This window comes from Candoia aspera, chromosome 2 (genome assembly GCF_035149785.1).
Source record: "Candoia aspera isolate rCanAsp1 chromosome 2, rCanAsp1.hap2, whole genome shotgun sequence".
Classification (NCBI taxonomy): Eukaryota; Metazoa; Chordata; class Lepidosauria; order Squamata; family Boidae; genus Candoia; species Candoia aspera.
The window spans coordinates 104,044,595-104,067,387 of record NC_086154.1 but is presented as its reverse complement, the minus strand read 5'-3'; the positions used below and the strand labels follow the sequence as shown (position 1 = coordinate 104,067,387).

Sequence of the window (22,793 nt, the reverse complement as noted above, 5' to 3'; positions counted from 1 at the left end):
GAAAACCATTGATGAGACTTCTGGTGGGAACATGGCCGACTGAACAGCTTTGCCCACAAGCTCAGTGAGCAGACCTGACACTGTGGATTTGGGGTGGGGGGTGGGGGCACAGGCAGCCTTTTCCTGATGTCCTAGAGCATTTTCATGGACAGAAAATGCTTGGAATCATCCCATTTATACTCTGGAACGTCACCTTGTAGCCTGAGGACCACGAACAGCATTGCGTCAATCTGGTAAGAGGAGATGGGAGTCAGGGATACCATCATTTTCCAGACCACACTGCAGCTTAATGGGACACTAGGTCGAGCCTTTCCCATTTCTAAATCACCCAATTTATATATATTTTTAAGTTTTTGTACCCTAAGAAAGGCTTTCCACAGCAAGAAGAAACGAATCTCTCGGTGCTTATTGTTATTTCTGGATTACTCTTAAAACTTTTTTTTAATTGCTAGCTTACTTCCCATTTAAATTTTAAGGAGGACTGACAATAAATAATCATCTCCCCATTACTATTTTTGTATTTAATTTGAAGGATTTAACATTTTCCTATACATTGACTTTGCTGTTTTGAGTCTTCAGTTTTTCTATCCACTTTCTTTGGGTGCTGTAGCTGCTGGTTAGAATACTTTCTCTTTTGTCAATATCACTCAGTAACATTCGGAAGCCTTTCCTTAACCCACTAGTTCTGATCTGTGCTAGCCAAGTAACCAGGGGGCACCATAATCTACTGCTTGAAAGATGGACGACCTTAAGGAAATCTTCTCAGAGCTTCGTGCTGGGCTTCATTGCGATTTCAGAGAGACTTTCCATGATATCTGTCAAATTATTCTCCAAGATACTAGGGATATTTTAGAAAATACCTGCTCTAAAATGTGTCAACTGCTCATGGACGTTTCGGAGGGAGAGGAAGAGTTTTATCAAGATATTTCTCCCAACAATGAACTCTTTGAAGAAATGCCAGGCAATGAATACACGTTGGTGATGAAGGAGTTATGGTCTGACTTGCAAGATACTGTTTTTTTTTCTCTAAGGGATAGTTTTGGGAACGAAATAGTTTTGCTTTGTGGGAGGATTTTTGAATTTTTAAGGGGGGCAGTTGGGCTGCTTGATGTCTTTATGAAAAATGCCTTATGTGTAACGTGGAAACAAATAAATGTTCTGGTTTATTTTGATGTGGGATAAAAAAAAATAAGAATATATATTTGGTCTGATATTAAGGCTTATATAACTTCATTTTTCTTTAATTATTTGACTGGATTTTTTTAAAGGTTTGTATGTTTTATAAGATTTATAAGACACCTATAGGGTAGAATAATAATTGGTTTTTAGGTTTAATAGGGTTAAGTGTTGTAGTATTATTAATTATAAAAGTAGTTTCTATAATTTGATTTTTGTTATTGTGGACAGAAGTATATAAAATAGTGACAGGAAGGAAATAATTGTTTTTGGGGGGGAGGTAGGGAAATTGATTTATAGATTTATATATTGTTTGTTTTTTCTATAAGGGGAAGGAGCAATTGTATTAGTGATTTGTGTATGTGCTAATGAAAGGATTTATAGAAATAATGTGAGCTGGGTTTGGTATAGAGTAAGGGTTTGAATATGGAAATTGCTGAATATTCCTGTTGTTGAAAGTCAGAAGTCACCTTACGTAATCTCTAAAATTCTTTTTTCTTGCATTTTGCACTTTTTAATTTTTTTCCTCTTTTTGTAGTTTTTTTGTAGTTTTTAATCATTTCTTTCAAACTTAATAAAATTCTTATAAAAAAAGAAAACCATATGTCCCTCTGCCATCAGTTGTTCTCTTGATTTTATTTTGCTTTCCCCTTGACAGAATTCTAGTATCTCACGGTATGTTAATCATTTGTGTTTTCCTATTATTTCTTATCTATAAAAATGTGTCTTGTGATGAGAGCCACAAAGATTTTTTCAGGCACAACCTGGATTTGTATCTATTCCATATTCTCAATATGGGACATCTAACATAGTGATTTTTAAAATCTACAATAACCTTGACTTTATTTTACCACAAATATCCATGCCACCAAATATCAGGTCATGTTCTTCTAACTCTGAAAGTCTTCTGTTTCTCAGCAACCCCCACTCTTTCATCCAAACCAAGCAGCAAGCTGCAAAATACAATTTCAAATCAGGTAAACCCAGTCCTCCTCTTTCCTTTGCATCTTGTAACACCTTATATTTAATTTGTGGTTTTTTCCCTTTGCCATACAAACTTAGATATATCATTTTGCCACTGTTTAAATGGTGCATCAATTGTTAAAACAGGTATTGTCTGAAACAAAAACATCATTCTAGGCAAAACACTTTTTTATCACAGAAATTCTCCCTAACAGTGACAGTGGTAATTTCTCCCATCTTAACATATCCTTTTTAACTTAATACCATGTCTTAACATAACTATTTTGAAATAACATACAATTCATATTTGTTATGGTGATACCCAGATATTATAATTTTTTCTCAATCTCAAAACCCATTTTCTTCATCAATTCTGTTTGATCCTCTATTTTCATATTTTTAACATCTTTGTCTTCTGCTTATTTATCTTAAAACCTGCTAGTCTGCCAAATTCTTTTAATTTTCCCATTAATGTTTCTATTTCCTTTAGTGGATCCTCCAAAACCAATACCAAGTCATTAGTGTATGCCCTTAACTTCTAAGTTCCTTTTTAAATCTTTACTCCCACAATTCTCTCATCTTCTCTTATATCTCTATCAATATTTCAAGAACTAAAATGAACAGGAGAGGAGGCAAAGGGGAATCCTGTCCTGTCCCTTTCTGTATCTCACAGGGTTTTGTTAGATCTCCATTGACAATTATTTGTGCTTTCTGTGAAATGTAAATCAATCTTATCCATTTAATAAAATTCTCTTCAAAACTGGTATCTTCCAAAACTTTACAGAGGAACGCCCAGTTCAAATTGTCAAAGGCCTTTTCTGCGTCTAAGAAAATCAATATGGCTTGTTTTTCATTATGTTGCTTCAAATATTTCAAAATGTCCAACACATTTCTTAATATTATCCTTTAACTGTCTTTTAGATAAAAAACCACATTGAGCCTCATGAATAAATTCTTGCAAAATTATTTTCAACCTCTCTGCCAAAATTGTAGTAAACAATTTATAGTTGTAATTCAGTAATGATATTGGCTGATAGTTTCCTGTTAAAATCAAATCTTGTCCCTCCTTAGGTATTAATGCTATACAAGCCTCTTTCCAGCTCTCTGGCATCTTTCCCCTTTGTAAAATAGAATTCATCATATTTTGTAAAGGTTGTAAAAGTTCATCCTCAGAGCATTTATAAGAAGAAGACAGTAACCCATCTCGTCCAGGAACCTTTTGTGTTTTAGACTGTTTTATAACTTCGCAAACTTCCCTCATTGTTATGGGTCCACTGATAATTTGCTTCTGTTTCTCTGTAATCTTTGAAGCAAAAGAAATTTTGTTTCTTTAAATACTCATCTATTTTCTCCAGGGAAATTTCTTGTCCTTTATAATAATATTCATGAAATACTTTTTGCATAGCCATATTATCTGTTGTTACAGTATCTCTCTCTTGTAATTTCAATATCATTTTTTATTTCTCTTAGTGTTACCATAGATAATTGTCATTGTAGAAGCTTAATTTGTTGAGAAAAAATTACGTCCTTAGAACACTTCTTTAATTCCTCTTTTCATCTCATCCAAAATAGCTTGTGTTTTCTCTTGCCTCTTCTTTTTGAGTTCACTATTATGTTGTATAAAGTAACCTGTCATGAAAGCTTTGCTTGCATCCCAAACCAGTCTTACATCTGTACCTTTATTAAGATTATTCTCAAAAAAACTCTTTTAATTTCTTTTTACAGTCCTCCACTATTGCTTCTTTCTGTAACAGCTTTTCATTTTACTTCCATTCAAAAGAACTGGGTTTCCATTTTAAAACAAAATTCACTAGATTATGATTTGAAAAGGTCTTTGGTAATATCTCTACTTTATGAACCTTCTTTGAAATCCAAATCATGTCTATTCTCGAAAAAGATCTATGTCTTTCAAAAAAATAAGTACAATCTCTTATTGCCATTTTTATGTCTCTATGCAACAACAAGCTCTAAATTGTCCATCAAATTAAAAAAAAACTTTTGGTAGCTTACCTTTCATAATTTTAATATTTTTCTCAGATATTCTGTCTACTTGTGGGGAGATCACTCCATTCCTATCTCCCATTAAACACCAATTTTCATAAGAAAAGCCATTAGTCTGTCCTTTATAGAACATTGCTTTATCCTCATTTGGGGCATAAATTCCCAATATCAGAGTCTTAGCCCCATGCAGATTGACTTCCATCCCAACGTATCTACCATGCTTATCAGTCAATATAAGTTCTGGTTGTAGTTGGGGGCTTATATACAAACTACTCCTTTTTTGCTGTTGTTCTTGCTGAGATAAATTCTTTCACACATAAATTCTGGATCTTATCTTAATTACATTGTTTAAAATGGATCTAAGTTAATATGACTTTGTAAGAGGCAATGATGGTTCCATAATGTCACTTGTAGTCACATGCTCAATAGCATTTGTGGCTGATTCAATATATCCTTTCTCTTTTTCTCTTTCTTGCTTTACTGAATTCTTTTGGTTTGGAGGACCAGAGAAATTTACCAGGGGAACATAATGTTTACGGGAGGAAGAGTTGTGAGATTGTTGTAGGAAACATGCATTGATCCCCTCACATAATTCTGGCCTTAAACTTCCATTAGTAGAACCCCTTTATTTGTTAATTTGCCATAAATATTACTCAGAAGTTTACTATAATTGTCTAAAATATTTTATAAACAACTTTTAGAATTTACTCAGGAAAGACTCAATGGGTGATGGCCTGTTCACTTCTTTTTAAAACAAAACATTCCAAAAAAGAAAGGTTTAGTTGTTTTTGGAGGAAATAGTTTGCTTTAACTTCCAACTCTGTGCTATTTTTCAGACTTTAAAATTATCTGGCTTTTATGAGCTCCAAATGGGAAAACATGCCCTTTGCCAATGACATATATTCTCAGTTAAGCATTTTGGCAACAGGAGGAAGCCCAAAGAAAAATAAAGTACTAGATTTCATTATTATTTAGCAGTTCAATCTACAGAACTATTTAGCATCATAAAGTGAAAGTTTAAGTAGGACTGTTCAGTATTAGTTCATAGAAATCAACTGGAAATCCTATTTAACTTCCTAGAATTGAATAACCTGAAAGGCAATAATGGCAACACCATAGCAAGAAAAAGCATTATTAAATAGTTAAATCATATTTTATCTAATAATAAAATATTAGGTTTTAAAATTGTTTTCTGCAATGGAACATTTGAAATTAAAATAGGGGCAGAGGCAATAAATTCAAAAATACAATATAAATCTTGCCACAGTGGATTAGATAAATTAAATATAAACCATCATTTGAAGTTCAGTAATAATTCCTATTTTGATGAGATGACAACATGTTCTAATAAGAGTAAAGGTATCTAATTCACTAACTACCAGAGTAATTACCAGAGTATTACTGGAAATATAGTACACTGGCATACAAAAGGAAGCTAAACCATTTACAGCTTTCCCCAAGGAAGCTCCAGATAATATACAAATTTTGCTTCTACTTTTCCACACATTTGGAAACAACCATTCTTTGAAACAGATTACATGAAGATTAGCATGAAATCACCCAGTGAAGTTCACAATCAAGCTTGAATTTGAATTTGTGTCCTGTCTTGGACCAACATTACATTTATTTTTAACACCACAATCATACCGGGTGTTACAATCTGGAATGTGACAACCAGTTCAAATGAAAATCTAAATATGACTAAAGTTTGCAAATCTGTGGCCAGTTGGCAATAACTTTTATCATCATCCTCATCATTAAAAGGAAGCAGTCAGTGTACCTATCTAAATGGGCAAAAAGTGCAAGTTATCAATTAAGCTCTCAAGGGCAGCACTGTATCAAGAGCATACCCAAACTGCATGGCTGACTCTTCAGAGAAAATGTATTTGCCTTATATAAGCCCAGAAAAATGCAACTAGAAAAAATTACTAGCCTCTTAGGAGGGTACCAAAATGCTGTTTTACAAAGGAAACTAGAGAAGAAGCCATCCATTTATCCATCTCTCATTTGGCAGCCTGACTTCTTTACCCATCACTGAGTAAGGAACCTCTCTTCATGAAAATATCCTGGGTGTGTACATTTTTGAGTAGATTTATGTATGTACATTTTGTCCATCTATCTGGTGAGGAAAGGAAATTGCTGACAGTACAGCCATCAGCTAGAGGACAGAGAGATTCCTTTGTGACATACCCAGGAGCATCTTTGACTATTATCTGCCTCAAAAAAGGGGGCAGAAAGACAGGAAGGAAAAGGACAAGGCAAAGAAAGAACAGAACCTCAGTCAGTTTTGCATCCAACTCAGAATCAACAATTTAGCCCTACTCTGACTATTTGCTGACTAGCAGATGACCACCACCCCTTGATGTGATGTATTCTCCTGTTCATTGCTGTGGATGGGATGAGAGAACAGCTTTAAGTGGATGGATTCTAGTCTTATCCCCTTCCCTATTTTAACAGCCTAGATAAGTAATACTGGCAAGCATACAAAGGTAAATCTGATCTTAATGGTACGTTGCCTCTGAAATACCAAGGATAGCTTCACATCTGCAAGCTATATATATTATGTTATGAAAAACTGAAACCTAAATCTGATAAGGTACAGTCCTTTTACTTTTCTTTTTCATTCTTGGGCCAGCAAAATCTAACTTCTTGAAAAATAAATGCATATAAAATGGATGAGTGCACCAACTCCTCAGTTACTAAGAATGCCAATGGACATAAAAGTTATCTGAAGGGTTGAACAAACTTCAACCATTTCTAGACAATAAATTAAAGAATCCCAAATATACGTTTCTAAGATCACCACCATATTATCACTCTTAAATATGTCATGCAGATTGTTCACTCCTGCAAAAACTTCAGTAGACGCCTTTCACTATTTATTATCTCATCCTGGCGTCAGGCAGTCTCTCCACTGTCTGATGGGCATACTGTTTCCTTTTTTTTTTTTTTCAAATTTATCATGCTTTAGGAGTTCTATTACAACCATCCAAATGTTCCATATCTGAACCTTAATAAATTAATTTTGAACAGGAAAACCTTATAATGTGAAGGATAACAGAGGAAATAAGGTAGCACTCTTTCCAGTCTAGGTGTTCTGTTTTGTTCTACTAAGTCAGTACATATTTATAATTAATGTATTCACAGAAATTAGGCTGCAGTGAGATTTCAGTCACAAAGCATAGTCATGCTATCCATCTTTGGGTTTACTTTATTGTTTTTTGATGAAGTGCTAACTGTGATATCAGTGAAATGAAGAATTACCAATTAATGGCCAAACTGTTTCGATCAAACATTGACAAATTACCACCAACACCAACACTGTTTAAAAAAAACCGACAGTGGAGATAGATGTTAGGAAACACAACCAGTTAAAACCAAAACTAACACTGAAAAATGGAAGGATCAGCAAAAATAGCAAGTCAAAATGGGGAAATAGATATTTTTCAGGATTTCTCAAAATCAAAAAAGAAATTTGTTAGGTATCTTTTGCAATGGGTGTTCTAAAAAAAAACAGAGAAAAACCAACAAGATGTAACAGATTTTTAAAAGCTGTGATTTAGTCCCCGTTTTCTCTGGAAAATTAACCACGTTTAATATATACTCATATCCTCAAACTTCTTTTAAAATTTTACTAGCTATGGGTAAAGTCATTAAACTACAACTAAGGTTGGCAGAGGAAGAGAAGGAAAAAGTCATGCTGAGATCAGAGACAGGTCACATTGGTACACGATCTCACATCCTGTCTTCTCAATATAAAACATTGAAGAAAGCATGAAACATTGATTCTACTAAATACTAAGACTATTATTCTGTCTTAGAAAACAGTGGAATTATTAGACTATATCTTTCAATGCATATTTTCCCTGGCATAAGAGGTATCTCACACAACTTGATTAAAGTTCATGAAAGGTTACAATCATTCATGACATGCTGGATAATTCAAAGTTAACACTACACATAACTGATCAGAATACATCCCGAAAATATCTCAGTCCAATAAGTTAGACAAGTTAGCACTTCCTGACTGCTCCACCTCAGCATATGGCAGTCAAATATTAGAATAACTTCCTCCCCCTTACTGAAGCACCTTCCTGTAATTAAACATGGCACAGAAAATCTTTACCCCTGGTTTCTCAGTAGTTTTCCATAAACAACAAGTTTCACTTGGCGGAACATTCAAACATGCAATAATAAGCTATGAGCAATTACTACATTCAAAGACTTGCAACAGAGTTTGCATATTTCCTTATATTTTTCCTTCTGGTTATAACAAATCATTATGTTATAGGAAACACTTTATGTTATTAAATGGGTCTACTACAATCATCTGTAGAACCCTTTAAAATACGGATTAAGAAAAGCATACTATCTTTCATTTCACAGTGTATTTGTTCATCTAAAAATTCTTCAGGGAAACAATTCACTCAGTCCCAAGTTATAATCCTTGGACCTCCACCACTATAAACTATGCTATAAACTTTAAAGAATTTAAAAATAATTTTATAGGCCAATTCTACAAAGATTTTCTATGCATTACATTTAACTCAGTGGGTTTGCTTTTAAGAAAACATTTCAAGAATTAAACTGTTGCTCTTTCAAATTCCACTTCTATTCAAAACATGGAATGTTTGCCTCATACAGCCAATTATTATCCCATGTTAAAAGAATGCTTTTGTATCATTAGGTAGAAAAATCATTTTTCAAATGCAGTAATTATTTTTGGTTAAAATCACATTTTTATTGAACAGTAGACAGGAATTGTTAATTTAAAAGAAAAAAGAAAAAGAGAGATGAATTACAAAAATGAGTTTGTATGAGTTAACTGGGTTGTTGCCCACACAGGCTGCTCACACTGTCACCCAGCGTGCTAAGAGGAAATAGTTGCTTCTTTGAGCCTTGATCTGCCCACGTGAAATGAAGCATGCTGGCTGACCACAGAATGGCCTCTGTTCCCTTTTGCAATTGCCAACATCTGCTGGGCAGATCCATGAATAATAATTTTATAACCAAAAGCTCTCTCCTACCTTCTCCAAACCAATGTGTATATGTTTTTAAATGTATGTACAATCCAAAGCAGACTTCACTTAGAGTCTTATATTGTTCATTGATAAGGTTTTTTTAATACTACAAAAATGGGAACGTAGGCTAGAAGATTCTGTTTGCCCAAGAGGATGAATAAGCTTGATGCTCGCTATTGTATAGGATTTCTGAAGTGAAATGTCCACCAGATAAGAAGAAATCCCTGAAATATGAACTATGGCACAGCTCTTCAGTTTGCATTTTTTAAAACATGCCAAAATAAGATGGAAAGGATTGGCTTATTGTTGTCTGATAATTGAACAGTCCACCAATGTGCATAGAAAAATCACCTTTGTCGCTGAATGTTCACTTGCAAAACGGTGTTATGAATTGTTATAAAAAGTATCATTAATTCCCACACTTATGAATCAGTCAGTAGTAAGCCCATCAAAAGGAACGAAAACCTTGGTAAAGAAGTGTTTCCAAAACAACCACAAGAATTAAGATACCAAAGATGTCTCACAGACCTCCAAAGGCAGAGTTCCAAATAAAGAGTGCCCTGTCAAAGGATGTCCTCATTTGAGTGAATTATCCCTAGCTGTTGCTCACCAGCAATACTACTAGTAGTGCCACTACCAAAAATGTCAATGTCTATGCTGGGAATTATTACTATTTATGCTTTAAATGAAACATTTAAAAGGACTTCACCGCTAGCATAATAGTAACTTACCTTTATATAAAGCACATAGCTATGCCACAGACCAAAGAGTTAAGTAAAATGGGCTCAGTAAAAAACTGATTTCTTTTACTGATGCTATAAGAATAAGTTCCAGTGCAATTCACTGACTTTGGGAAAAATTGCCCTGGATTTATATAAAAGTTAATTTTTTTTTAACCTGGTAATACGAATACCACACAGGCCCGTGTACTCAGCATTAACTTGGATACAGACCTTGTATTTGCACTGAGATTAAGTTTAACTACCGCTGGTTTTAAATCAACCAGTCTCTGGTACTGAAGGTTAAATTCAGGAAAAATAATGCTGTAAACTACAAATTAGTCTGAAAGAAGCAAGTATGTACAATCTGTTAAATTTCAACACCAGGGATTAAGTATTATGAAGGCTAGGCACAGGACAAAAGTAAAGACCATAATGTTCCAAGAAATCCATTCCCCCATGACAACGTACTAGACACAAATTTATCAGAGTAATGCAAACCCTGCACTGTGGTTTTGACACATTTCAGGCCTTCCTGATCATACTAAGGAAGTCTTAAAATATTACTTGAAGATCAAATTTAGAGAAAGAAGCAGTTTCATTTATTTATAAAATTAAATCTACCCTTCCATGAGGGCTCAGGACAGTTACATATTATAATGAATACAGTTGATCTAGTAGTTTATTTTTTATGAAATTGCCTATGAACTACGTGTTGCACAATTATTTTAAAGCATAACAATACGTAAAAATACAGTAACAAAACACAAAAACAAAATGGAAAACCAACACAAAAGTACAATTGCAAATATAGAAAATAGTAAATCACACTTATCACAAACTATTGCAACCTAAAATGTAAAATGCATTTGCGAGAATTACCAATGTCATTTGACCAATAAGAGAGCTCTATTAAATTGGTAGATGCATGGGAAAGAACACACATAGGACACACTGCCTATTTCCTTTTCGTATAGTGCTGAAAAAATTCAACATTCAGCCCAGTCATGCATATGGAATAAGCAGGAGGATCATTTTAAGGAAAGGAAAGGAAAAGGAACAATTTTACTCAGGTATATAATTAAATAATTAGCAGCAAACCTAATAGCAAACAAAAAGGAAGATGCTTTTATCTTTGGTTTTTGTTGTTGTTTGGCTGATTACTTTTTTTTTTAAATATCCCATCAAAGGACCATTCACTCTCACTCTTCCTTCAAAGTAGCCATCAAAAGATCCTTTACTAAAATAAACTTTAAGCTACTACTGGTAAAAGCAGAACTTTGAAGCTAACGGTCCTATAGATCCCGAAAGTGTTTTATATGCATGATTTCCTTCTGATAACAGGTACTGGTTATAAGTGTGAAGTAATTTGAATGTGGGTTACCATGAAAAATTGAAGAAAATCCCCCATATATAACAAAAGCTAAACCATTTCACAGAGTTTCTGTTTCAATAAACTCTTTTTAAGACAGTAGCAACTCCTACATGGCATTTCATTTTGCTTTGTTTGATAGCCATGCGCATGTGATAGTAGATTTTGAAGTGTGCATGCTGCTTGCTTCTCTGCAAGATCAGATATGAAGGTTACATTTGCCCACATCAGAGAAGCCAGTTCATCCACAGGACAATGCCCAACAGCTCCGCAGCAGCCTGACGCAGACCACTTCCTTCTTCTTCATATTCCGGATGCCTTACAACCACTCACATTTCCTCTGGGGCTAGGGTATGGCTAACGTTTTGCCTCACCACAGAAGCCATGTGTGCCGTACCTCCCCTCACTTGTGATCACGCTACTTCTCAGACTGTGAGGTAGCTGAACAAACTGTACTTTTAGAATAACCACTGATTAATAAGCAAAGGAAGGCAGACTATAAAAGAGTAATCTGCCACAGAAGACAGTTTGCCCCAAATATTTTAAAACATAGTTCTGTGCTTTGGTATGAATTCAGACTTCAGCAAGGATCGTTACCTTGTCGTGGTGCTGGAGCTTGAGCACCTCAATGATGCCATGAGCTAAACCGTGAAGGGCCACCCAAGACAGGAAGGTCATGACAGAGAGGTCAGACTAAATGCGATCCCTGGGGAAGGTAATGGCAACCCACCCCAGTATTCTTGCCGTGAAAACTAAATGGATCAGTACAACCAGAGATATGTCGGTATACCATCGGAAGATGAGACCCCCAGGTCGGAAGATGGTCAAAATGCTACTGGGGAGGAACAGAGGATGAGTTCAACTAGCCCCAGACGTGATGACGCAGCTAGCTCAAAGCCGAAAGGACGGCTAGCGGCCAACGGTGCTGGTGGTGAATGGCGAATCCGATGTTCTAAGGATCAACACACCATTGGAACCTGGAATGTAAGATCTATGAGCCAGGGCAAATTGGATGTGGTTATTGGTGAGATGTCAAGATTAAAGATAGACATTCTGGGCGTCAGTGAACTGAAATGGACTGGAATGGGCCACTTCACATCAAATGACCACCAGATCTACTACTGTGGACAAGAGGACCACAGAAGAAATGGAGTAGCCTTCATAATTAATAGTAAAGTGGCTAAAGCAGTGCTTGGATACAACCCAAAAAATGACAGAATGATCTCAATTCGAATTCAGGGCAAGTCATCTAACATCACAGTGATCCAAATATACGCCCCAACCACAGATGCTGAAGAAGCTGAAGTAGAGCAGTTCTATGAGGATCTGCAGCACCTACTGGACGACACGCCTAAAAGAGATGTTATTTTCATCACAGGAGACTGGAATGCTAAGGTGGGCAGTCAAATGACACCTCAAATTACAGGTAAGTATGGCCTGGGAGAACAAAATGAAGCAGGACATAGGCTGATAGAATTTTGCCAAGACAATTCACTCTGCATAACAAACACTCTCTTCCAACAACCTAAGAGACGGCTTTATACATGGACTTCCCCAGATGGACAACACCGAAATCAGATTGATTACATCCTTTGCAGCCAAAGGTGGCGGACATCTGTACAGTCGGTAAAAACAAGGCCTGGAGCTGACTGTAGTTCAGATCACGAACTTCTTCTTGCACAATTTAGGATCAGACTAAAGAGATTAGGGAAGACCCACAGATCAGCTAGATATGAGCTCACTAATATTCCTAAGGAATATGCAGTGGAGGTGAAGAATAGATTTAAGGGACTGGACATAGTAGATAGGGTCCCGGAAGAACTATGGACAGAGGTTCGCAGCATTGTTCAGGAGGCGGCAACAAAACACATCCCAAAGAAAGAGAAAACCAAGAAGGCAAAATGGCTGTCTGCTGAGATACTAAAAGTAGCCCAAGAAAGAAGGAAAGCAAAAGGCAACAGTGATAGGGGGAGATATGCCCAATTAAATGCAAAATTCCAGAGGTTAGCCAGAAGAGATAAGGAATTATTTTTAAACAAGCAATGCGCGGGAGTGGAAGAAGACAATAGAATAGGAAGGACAAGAGACCTCTTCCAGAAAATTAGAAACATTGGAGGTAAATTCCAGGCAAAAATGGGCATGATCAAAAACAAAGATGGCAAAGACCTAACAGAAGAAGAAGAGATCAAGAAAAGGTGGCAAGAATATACAGAAGACCTGTATAGGAAGGATAACAATATCGGGGATAGCTTTGACGGTGTGGTCAGTGAGCTAGAGCCAGACATCCTGAAGAGTGAGGTTGAGTGGGCCTTAAGAAGCATTGCTAATAACAAGGCAGCAGGAGATGACGGCATCCCAGCTGAACTGTTCAAAATCTTGCAAGATGATGCTGTCAAGGTAATGCATGCTATATGCCAGCAAATTTGGAAAACACAAGAATGGCCATCAGATTGGAAAAAATCAACTTATATCCCCATACCAAAAAAGGGAAACACGAAAGAATGTTCAAACTATCGAACAGTGGCACTCATTTCACATGCCAGTAAGGTAATGCTCAAGATCCTGCAAGGTAGACTTCAGCAGTTCATGGAGCGAGAATTGCCAGATGTACAAGCTGGCTTTAGAAAAGGCAGAGGAACTAGAGACCAAATTGCCAATATCCGCTGGATAATGGAAAAAGCCAGGGAGTTTCAGAAAAACATCTATTTCTGTTTTATTTACTACTCTAAAGCCTTTGACTGTGTGGACCATAACAAATTGTGGCAAGTTCTTAGCGGTATGGGGATACCAAGCCATCTTGTCTGCCTCCTGAAGAATCTGTATAACGACCAAGTAGCAACAGTAAGAACAGACCACGGAACAACGGACTGGTTTAAGATTGGGAAAGGAGTACGGCAGGGCTGTATACTCTCACCCTACCTATTCAACTTGTATGCAGAACACATCATGCGACAAGCTGGCCTTGAGGAATCCAAGGCTGGAGTTAAAATCTCTGGGAGAAACATTAACAATCTCAGATATGCAGATGATACCACTTTGATGGCTGAAAGCGAAGAGGAACTGAGGAGCCTTATGATGAAGGTGAAAGAAGAAAGTGCAAAAGCTGGCTTGCAGCTAAACCTCAAAAAAACCAAGAGTATGGCAACCAGCTTGATTGATAACTGGCAAATAGAGGGAGAAAATGTAGAGGCAGTGAAAGACTTTGTATTCCTAGGTGCAAAGATTACTGCAGATGCTGACTGCAGTCAGGAAATCAGAAGACGCTTAATCCTGGGGAGAAGAGCAATGACAAATCTCGATAAAATAGTTAAGAGCAGAGACATCACACTGACAACAAAGGCCTGCATAGTTAAAGCAATGGTGTTCCCTGTAGTAACATATGGCTGCGAGAGCTGGACCATAAGGAAGGCTGAGAGAAGGAAGATCGATGCTTTTGAACTGTGGTGTTGGAGGAAAATTCTGAGAGTGCCTTGGACTGCAAGAAGATCAAACCAGTCCATCCTCCAGGAAATTAAGCCAGACTGCTCACTTGAGGGAATGATATTAAAGGCAAAAATGAAATACTTTGGCCACATAATGAGAAGACAGGACAGCCTGGAGAAGATGTTGATGCTAGGGAGAGTGGAAGGCAAAAGGAAGAGGGGCCGACCAAGGGCAAGATGGATGGATGATATTCTAGAGGTGACGGACTCGTCCCTGGGGGAGCTGGGGGTGTTGACGACCGACAGGAAGCTCTGGCGTGGGCTGGTCCATGAAGTCACGAAGAGTCGGAAGCGACTAAACGAATAAACAACAACAACATGAATTCAGAAACCGAGAAGTTTCCTTTAAACCAGTAACTGATCAATACCTTTTAAAGATACAAGTAGCACCTTAAACATTCTATAAATTTGTCCCTAAACTGTCATGAGTAATGACGGTGAGCAGGAGGGGGCCTCTATCCAGGGGGGAAAACGCATGTGTAGTACTGAGGAATTAAGCAGCCATTCAAAGAGACACAGATCAGGCCCGCCTTAGCTTTTGGGGTTTATATGTCTGGGTTTTTCCCACGCTTATTCAGTTTGTTAGGATTCTGTTTATGTAGCAGTAATAAACACTAGAGAACTACTCCTCGTCTCAGTGTGTGTCTCACTGTTAGGACATAGACAGAAAATTTATTTTTAACATTTCAAAAGAAAAATACATTTCAAGCAGGTGGACTGGAAATTAGGTTGCTAACTTAGTATCACAGAGTTAGACTGAATGCTCAACTTGTAGAATGATATCTTTCAAAGAGCTATCACAATTAAATAATAAAGCGACGAAAAGGAAGAAAAACCAAAAGTCAATGTAATCTACCTATCTTCCTAGATAAACCAGGTATCCATCTAGGTCACTGGTTCTTAAACTGTTTGACACAATTAACCCTTTTCCTGATATCAAATAATGTCATTAACCCAACTCCCCCCAAAAACCAGACTCTGATGTTTTACAGAAGCATCTCAGCAGTAGCAGTCCCAAACTGATCCCAACTCACAAATGAGCAATTATAAATTGCTCCATTACCCTCAGGACATTCCCTTGGGGATAATTATCCCCAGTTTACAGGTCAAAATGGCTTCCACAATGGTTTTGGAGGTGCAAACAGGAGTATGTTAAGTTTTATTTATCTTCTGCTTAGAAAATAAATCCTGTGCAGAATATCATCTCTGGGAGATGCTGAAAAAGAGAAAAGACAATTTCCAAGAGAAAATACGGGAATTCAGTCACGTATGCATAACTGGATATCCAAAATTTAAGGGCCAAAGTTGAGTAGAAACACTGACAAAAAGCATAGACCAGATTATCAACTGAGGTTGTTGCTTGAATATCAATGCAAAAACCATTTTCAGGATTTGCTCTGCTAGAGACGAACATCCTCCAGTGGAGTGAGTGCTTCCTGACTGCCTTACAGTTGCATCACAGAAAGACGAAGATAGTAACTCATAAATAATGGACTCAGATGCATAGTATTTTGGGTCCAATCTTGACACCAGGCCTCATCTCTATGGAAGCTCCAAGAAGTGAGAAATGTGCACTACAGATGCCAACAGGGATAATAGACCAAGTAAGGTGCCTAATAGTGGGAAGAAGGCCAACATCAGGAAGGAAGCTGGACACAGTGTTGAGCTGAGGTGATGGGAAGCTTAATAGAAGCAGTGTTAGTCCACATCAGTGCAGTGGTGATTGTAACTGAAGCTGGGGGTCATGTTCAATAGCACTATCACCAAGGATAGAAATAGTTGGTAGAGCAGCCATTGCCTACATTAGGCTCATTAATGATCTAGATAAAGTAGATACTATAAATACTTTTCTGCAAGGACAAGGTCAATGGTTCTGGACCCTCCAAGATGAGAAGTCACTAAGAAATGGATATGGTAATACTCACAGTAGTGTGGTAAGAATGGAAATCAATGGTAAGCCATGTAATCTGAATCAGTAGGGGACTGAAAGCACCACAATGTCAGGAACAGTCTCAGTATTTGGATTAAACTGAAATGCTGAATGCCAAGATATGCAAATTTACAGAATATGAGTTGAAATATCAAAAGAGCTTTAAGGTGGAGATGACCTTCTTTGTGAGCCTATCAGAGAGGCATCTCAGACTGTTTTTGAGGAAGACCAAGATGTTCACACTGGGTGAAAATCAGAACAGAAGAGGACTTGAGGGTCATAAGCATGTAGAATGGCTTACTCGGAAAGCAAAATCTCTCTCGATGGAATATATAATCTATATATATATATATAGAATTGAACTAGCTATGACTAGACCAGGGTTCTCCAAAGTGGTCAGTATCAATTCCAAGAGTCGATGCAACTATCCAAGGGTCAAGGTTGTTGTTGTTGTTGTTGTTATTTGTAGCGCTATTAGTTAAAGTAGTATTTATTAAATTATTTTCATATAATAAATGTTTTAGGGCTGATGAACCATCAGAAATTTCATGAAGGAGTTGATGAGCTGAAGAGTTTGGGGACCCCTGACCTAGACCTTTAGCACCAAGAATTCTACATAGCAAAGAACCTTATGTCAGGTACAGTCCCCCTTATTGTCCTCATAGCATTTAATCTTTGCTTTATTAATATCCAAGACTGTTATGAGAAGAATTTATTTGGTGTGGACAGTATTGGGAGCTCTTGAGAAACAGAGGGAACTGCAGTCAAGATAGGGAACAATTACTAGGCTGGGGAGGAAGGATCAACTTAGACTTCTTATACTTCCTGGATAACAATAGTATAGTCAAAAGGAGTTCTATTTCACTTGAAAGTGAAGGTTATATTAGCTGCTTTTATGGCCCCTGAGGGAGGGAGAGAGGTGAGAGGACTGGTACTTATGGCTGAACAAATAGTTTTGACTGCCTGCCTGTTCTCACTGCCAGAACATTTTGAAAACAATATTCTTAGGGCCATAGGCCTCAGGAAAGAAAATGAGATAGAGATAAGTAATAAAAGAAATCTAGGTTACTAATTCTTCTGGGGACAAAGGAAGGGAGGTAAGGAGGGAGGGAGCAAGTGGGGGAAGAGAAGCTAAGATCAAAATAAACAAATGCTCCCCCCTTCAAAAAAAGAGGGATTGGGACATTTGGCGGATTAGTTAGTAGGTGAAACACCTTACAGCAAAGCTATAGAAGTTTCCAGAACATTATGCAGGTAAAAACTGTGAGAAAAAAGACAATAAAGAATAACAATAATAAAGGGGAATGGCAAAAAGCTTTTATCATTTTAACAGATCAAATAGCTGGTAATCAAAAAGAAGAATAGATGCTGCTGTTAGTAACATCACTTATTGTTTCTTTGAAAATCTACTGTTTTTCTGCCATGCTGGATTTTTATTATATTTTGCGTTATTTCATTTTAAATTTGCAGAAAGCCTAAAGAAACTGTAAATGGTGTTCCTTGTCTTTTTGTGGTAAGATTTTCACTTGACTTTGGTGACAAACAGTTTGGAGACAATAATATAACACTGATTCTGATTCTATTCTGCATTCTCATAGCCTAAAACAAATTAAAGGTAGTATGAAATGGGAAAATACACTTCTCCTTAGCATGAGCTACAAAAACCCTTTAAAGAATCCAAAGTCAAAGAAGAATAACTCATGCAGTCACACATTGAATGTCATGGTTTAGTAAAGACATAAACTTATGTTACCTTAGCCAACATTCAGCATTTTAATTGCTACTACATATTGGCTTTCCCTTAAGAGCTAATAAAATGTATAGCTATACACTTTTAATTGTGTTAGTACAGTATGTTGACTACAGTTGTACGTGAGTTTAAATAACAGCTAAGAAGATAATTAACAAATTGTTTATCTACTTGCAGTTTTTATTAATATCAAAAAAATCAGCAACTTTAATTCATATTTGGCTACTCCTCAGTTCCTGAAATGCTGCTTTAATCCACTTACTTATATATGCACGCCCTTGTATTATTCTGAGCAGAATCCAACTCAGATCTTCTACTGATGGAACTCCATCAGTGGATCAGAAGAAAGAGATTATCTCATTTCTCTGTTTCCTCCCCAACCCCCAACCCCACTAGAGATGTACAGACTTGCAAGGCAGATTTAGAAGAGGGATGCAGAGGAAGAAACATTGTGTGAGCAGAATTCTGTTTAGTAACATGGGATTATGCCCTGCTCTCTGGTGGTTTTAAATATCCTGCTTCCATGTCTTCCAAAGCAGTCAAATAAATATCTAAATTGTAAACAACATAAATGGGAAAATCAACTTTCTGTAATCTTAATCTCTGTAACCAATATAACGAAATACCTGAGTAAGAAGCTGATCATGTGTTAAATTATTGATCCACCTAGTATAGCGCTCAGTTGCTTCTGCTGGTTCTCTCTTAATTTGGCAACCTATAATCTGAAAACAGAAACAAAAAGATTACTTTCACGAAATGCAGATAACACAAACCAAAAACAGGAAAAGTATTTAAGAGGTTCGTGAAGATTTTTGAAAAAACTGTCTTTGAACTACAGAAGATTTCATTAACATTCTTGCAAATCAGATTCATGGCACTGATTTTAATCTTAATGGAGTCAAAATCACTATTACTTTAACAGTATCTAATTTTGTAACATCACTATTTCTGTTACAATGATAATTGTCATGTTAGCTGGAGAAAAGGAAGGATATGTTTTCAATATATAAAAATAATTAAAATTGTTCTTCATACTACACTATATACAATTAATGTCTATTTTTTTATTCTGTTCCATGATTTACAAGTTACTGCACATAACAATAATTTATTGTTATTAGCTAATGACACAAAATCCTTTCTTTCCAAAATTTAAAACAAGCTATATGGCAGATTCAGCTTAAAAATATAGTAGTAACTGATACAAAGAAGAAGTTAGTTTTTCATATAATCATAGGATTGAAAGGGACCATTCAGACCATTGCGTCCAGCTCACTCCTCAGTATAGGAAATACAAATCAGATTTCACCTATTCTATATCTGTGCCCTTGATTTGGTTTCTAAGTAAATAACTTTGCATCTGTCTTGGTTAATTTTCACTGTTATTTTCAACATTTTACTCTATGCTATCAAGGCAGTTCTGAATTTAATTATAGTTCTACGATATTACTATCCCACCTAATGTTGTGTCATTTGCAAATCTGATCAATATTTACTTCACTTCATAATCCCAATAATAAATACAAATGTTAAGGTGTACCGAGTCCAGGATTTAACCTTGTGGTACCCTTCTTGAAACCTCACTTGTTTCAGCCAGTTACTATGTAACTACTCAACTGTTAACAGCCCACATTTAATTAGTTTGCTTATTAAACTGCTGTGGAATATTCTGTCAAAGGTATCTATCATAGACTTCTCAGAATCTGAAAAAGTACTGTAGATAATGATTTGCAAAACAATACTAGCTCAGAACACCTGCACATTCCTCCAATATTAGGAAAACCATTAGTCAATTCTCTTGTTCTTCAAGTAGTTTTTACCAAGAGAATGAAGAAGTCCCTGCCCTAGCAAACTTAAAAATTGGGTGCTAAAGTGAAAGTATCCAGTTGCTGAGCTTTCTGTACACTAATCCCTCTTCTAATTATAAAGGACTTTGTGAGAATTTTGCTTTCTATTGCAAAGAGCTTGAGAAAACCCCTTTTCATGGTACATCTACGGCATTCCACAACTGATTCAGGATAAATAATAAAATGAGGTGAAAATAAGTAAGTATGATAAAACTGGTTTGGCACGATGATTTCTGGTAATTACTGCACTGTTATTAAGATATCAAATCAGATTTTTTCCAAATATTGTTGTCAGAAGGAATGGTCTATAGTTTTCTTTTCCTCCTTTCTGAAGATAGTGACATTATTTGCCCTCCTCCAGGTGTCTGATACTTCACCCATTCTCTAGCATTTAAAGGCAGTGCAAAAAGGGTTTACCAAACTATCAGCAAGTTCCTTCATTACCTAGGATGCAACTGATTTGGCCCTAGAGATTTAAATTCATGCAGACTAAATAGTTATTCACTGGTATGTTTCTCTAAGTCTGAAGCTTCAGTCCTACCCTTTCATCTTGTTCATCACAACTGTTGTAGGACAACCACCTCTCTTACTGGTTTGTCTTGTATGCTGCCACAACCAGCAAGGACTAATATTACTATGCCAATAATAATAATACATTTATCTGCAATAACAACCAAAGACAACACTGACATTATTCTCCAGAAAGGTTTCGTTCCAATCAAGTTCCAAAATACCATTGTGGGGGGCAGTCTAATTTCAGGACGGAGATTGTTCCATAAAATAGAGGCAAACTCCAAAAATATTGTTTCTAGGTCTCATCTCCTTTCTGGGCATATTTCCTGAAGGATATTGACCAGACCCAGGATCTACCCAGACCCAGGATCTGGGTAGAAGTGAAAATCAGCATGAAACTCTTGGTCCTCCTTCTCTTATATCACCTCTCCCAATACTTCCCACCATACCACCATTGACCTATTGCTACCAGGATCTGTTCCTTTTATTATTGAAGAAGACTAAGCCAAATTAGGAGTTGAGTACCTCAGTTTTTCCTTTGTTATCTGTTAGCATTTTGGTATCTTCACTGAGCAACTGACATATTGTTTTTTTTATCTTCCTTCTACACATCTAAAAATCCCCTTTTGTACTTAGAAAGTCAGCTTAGTTTAGCATGGCACAATATTCACACAATCAAATCATTAACACATTTCCACAGCAAAATTTGTAAATTGTTTGTAAAATATTTGCATAACCATTTGCAAGCAAGAAAAAACTGGAGTTGTCCATTTGGCTAGCTGAAGTGTTTTTCAGCATCCTCTTCTAGAATGTTTTGAATCTCACATTTAAAACTGATGTTTTATATTTGACAGATGTTTATGAACAGATAATAGTCTAGTTTCTCCCTGGTCCTCTTGACCCTTGCATGACCACTGGGGGGATTGTGAACTAAACTATACAGCTTTCTACAATACTGGACAGGAACAATCAAGTCTGTGGGGCTCATATTCTCTTCTATGACCCTTAAGAAAACAATGGAGGCCCTCCTACCTGAGAGACACCTAATAGTGCCAAGATTTCCCCATTGTCCTCTAGATTTTACTTAGGCTTGAGTCAACCTCCCAGGCTTTTTGGAAGGCAGAAAAACTTGCACTGCTATACTTGATTATTATGCCCTTTACCTCCACTAGGCTGCTGAGATCTATGAGCCATGATCTTCTTCAAACAAACTGCTTCAGTCATCTCCTCTAGCCTTGGGCATCTCTTAGGGAAGAATCTCCAAAGTACCTTCTGGAACCTCACCTTCAACTGGTGATTCACCCTCCCTCTTTTCAGGGAGGATAGTTTGGTGAGACATTTTATCTTCCTCAATGTATCTCCACCCAGCTACTGAGGATCACAAAGAGGCTGAGTTGTCTCTAATTGTAGCATATAGAATGTTTGTAAATCCATATGCCTAAGGGGTTCTCTCTCTCTCTATGGGCTGAAAAGTACCCTAAGTATGGTGCGTTGGGTCATTTCCAAACAGCACTGAAATGTGTTGGCAATTTGAAACTGCAAAGTCCCACACTTCTTTCTAGTCCTCAGTCCAGACATGAAGCTTAACTATAAGCAGCATATTTGCTGAATTAGCTTGTTACATGTGTTCAAGGGACAACCTGGGATAAGAGCTTTATGTAGTAGCAAAATGTTTGCTCCATTTACCACACTCTTTCTACATACCTTATGGGCTGTCCCTTAATATGGACTAACCCCTCCAATCCTCTGTGACAGCTATGGCATTCAACTAGGGAGGGTGAATACTAACCTTGAAATGGGTTCCTCTGAGCAATAGTCATATAGATAACCCTGTTGCTTAATTTAGGACAGTTGTTTTTCATGTACCCCATTTCCCTACATTTGAAACAATATGTAGTAGCAGGTTGGTCTTCTGGTTGACCCCTGGTGATGGACTGAATTGAACAAGGCAAGAACCATTAGTACTCTGGTCAGTCAGAACAGCTGTGTATAGACACGGCCAAAAGTATCGCTACTTCT

The 22,793-nt window shown here is 36.8% G+C and overlaps 1 protein-coding gene across 4 annotated transcripts in view; it reads right to left on the bottom strand.

The window, feature by feature from the left end:
* The window catches only part of B3GNTL1 (UDP-GlcNAc:betaGal beta-1,3-N-acetylglucosaminyltransferase like 1), a 189,335-nt gene that overhangs the window by 123,027 nt on the left and 43,515 nt on the right, over positions 1 to 22,793 (bottom strand). For 3 of the 4 annotated variants that reach the window (XM_063292645.1, XM_063292647.1, XM_063292648.1), the window contains one exon: positions 19,041 to 19,136. The exons of the other annotated variant lie outside the window; for it this stretch is intronic. In XM_063292645.1, coding sequence (XP_063148715.1) covers positions 19,041 to 19,136 — 96 coding nt within the window. The remainder of the gene's footprint in view (positions 1 to 19,040; positions 19,137 to 22,793) is intronic. 4 annotated transcript variants of the gene reach the window in all.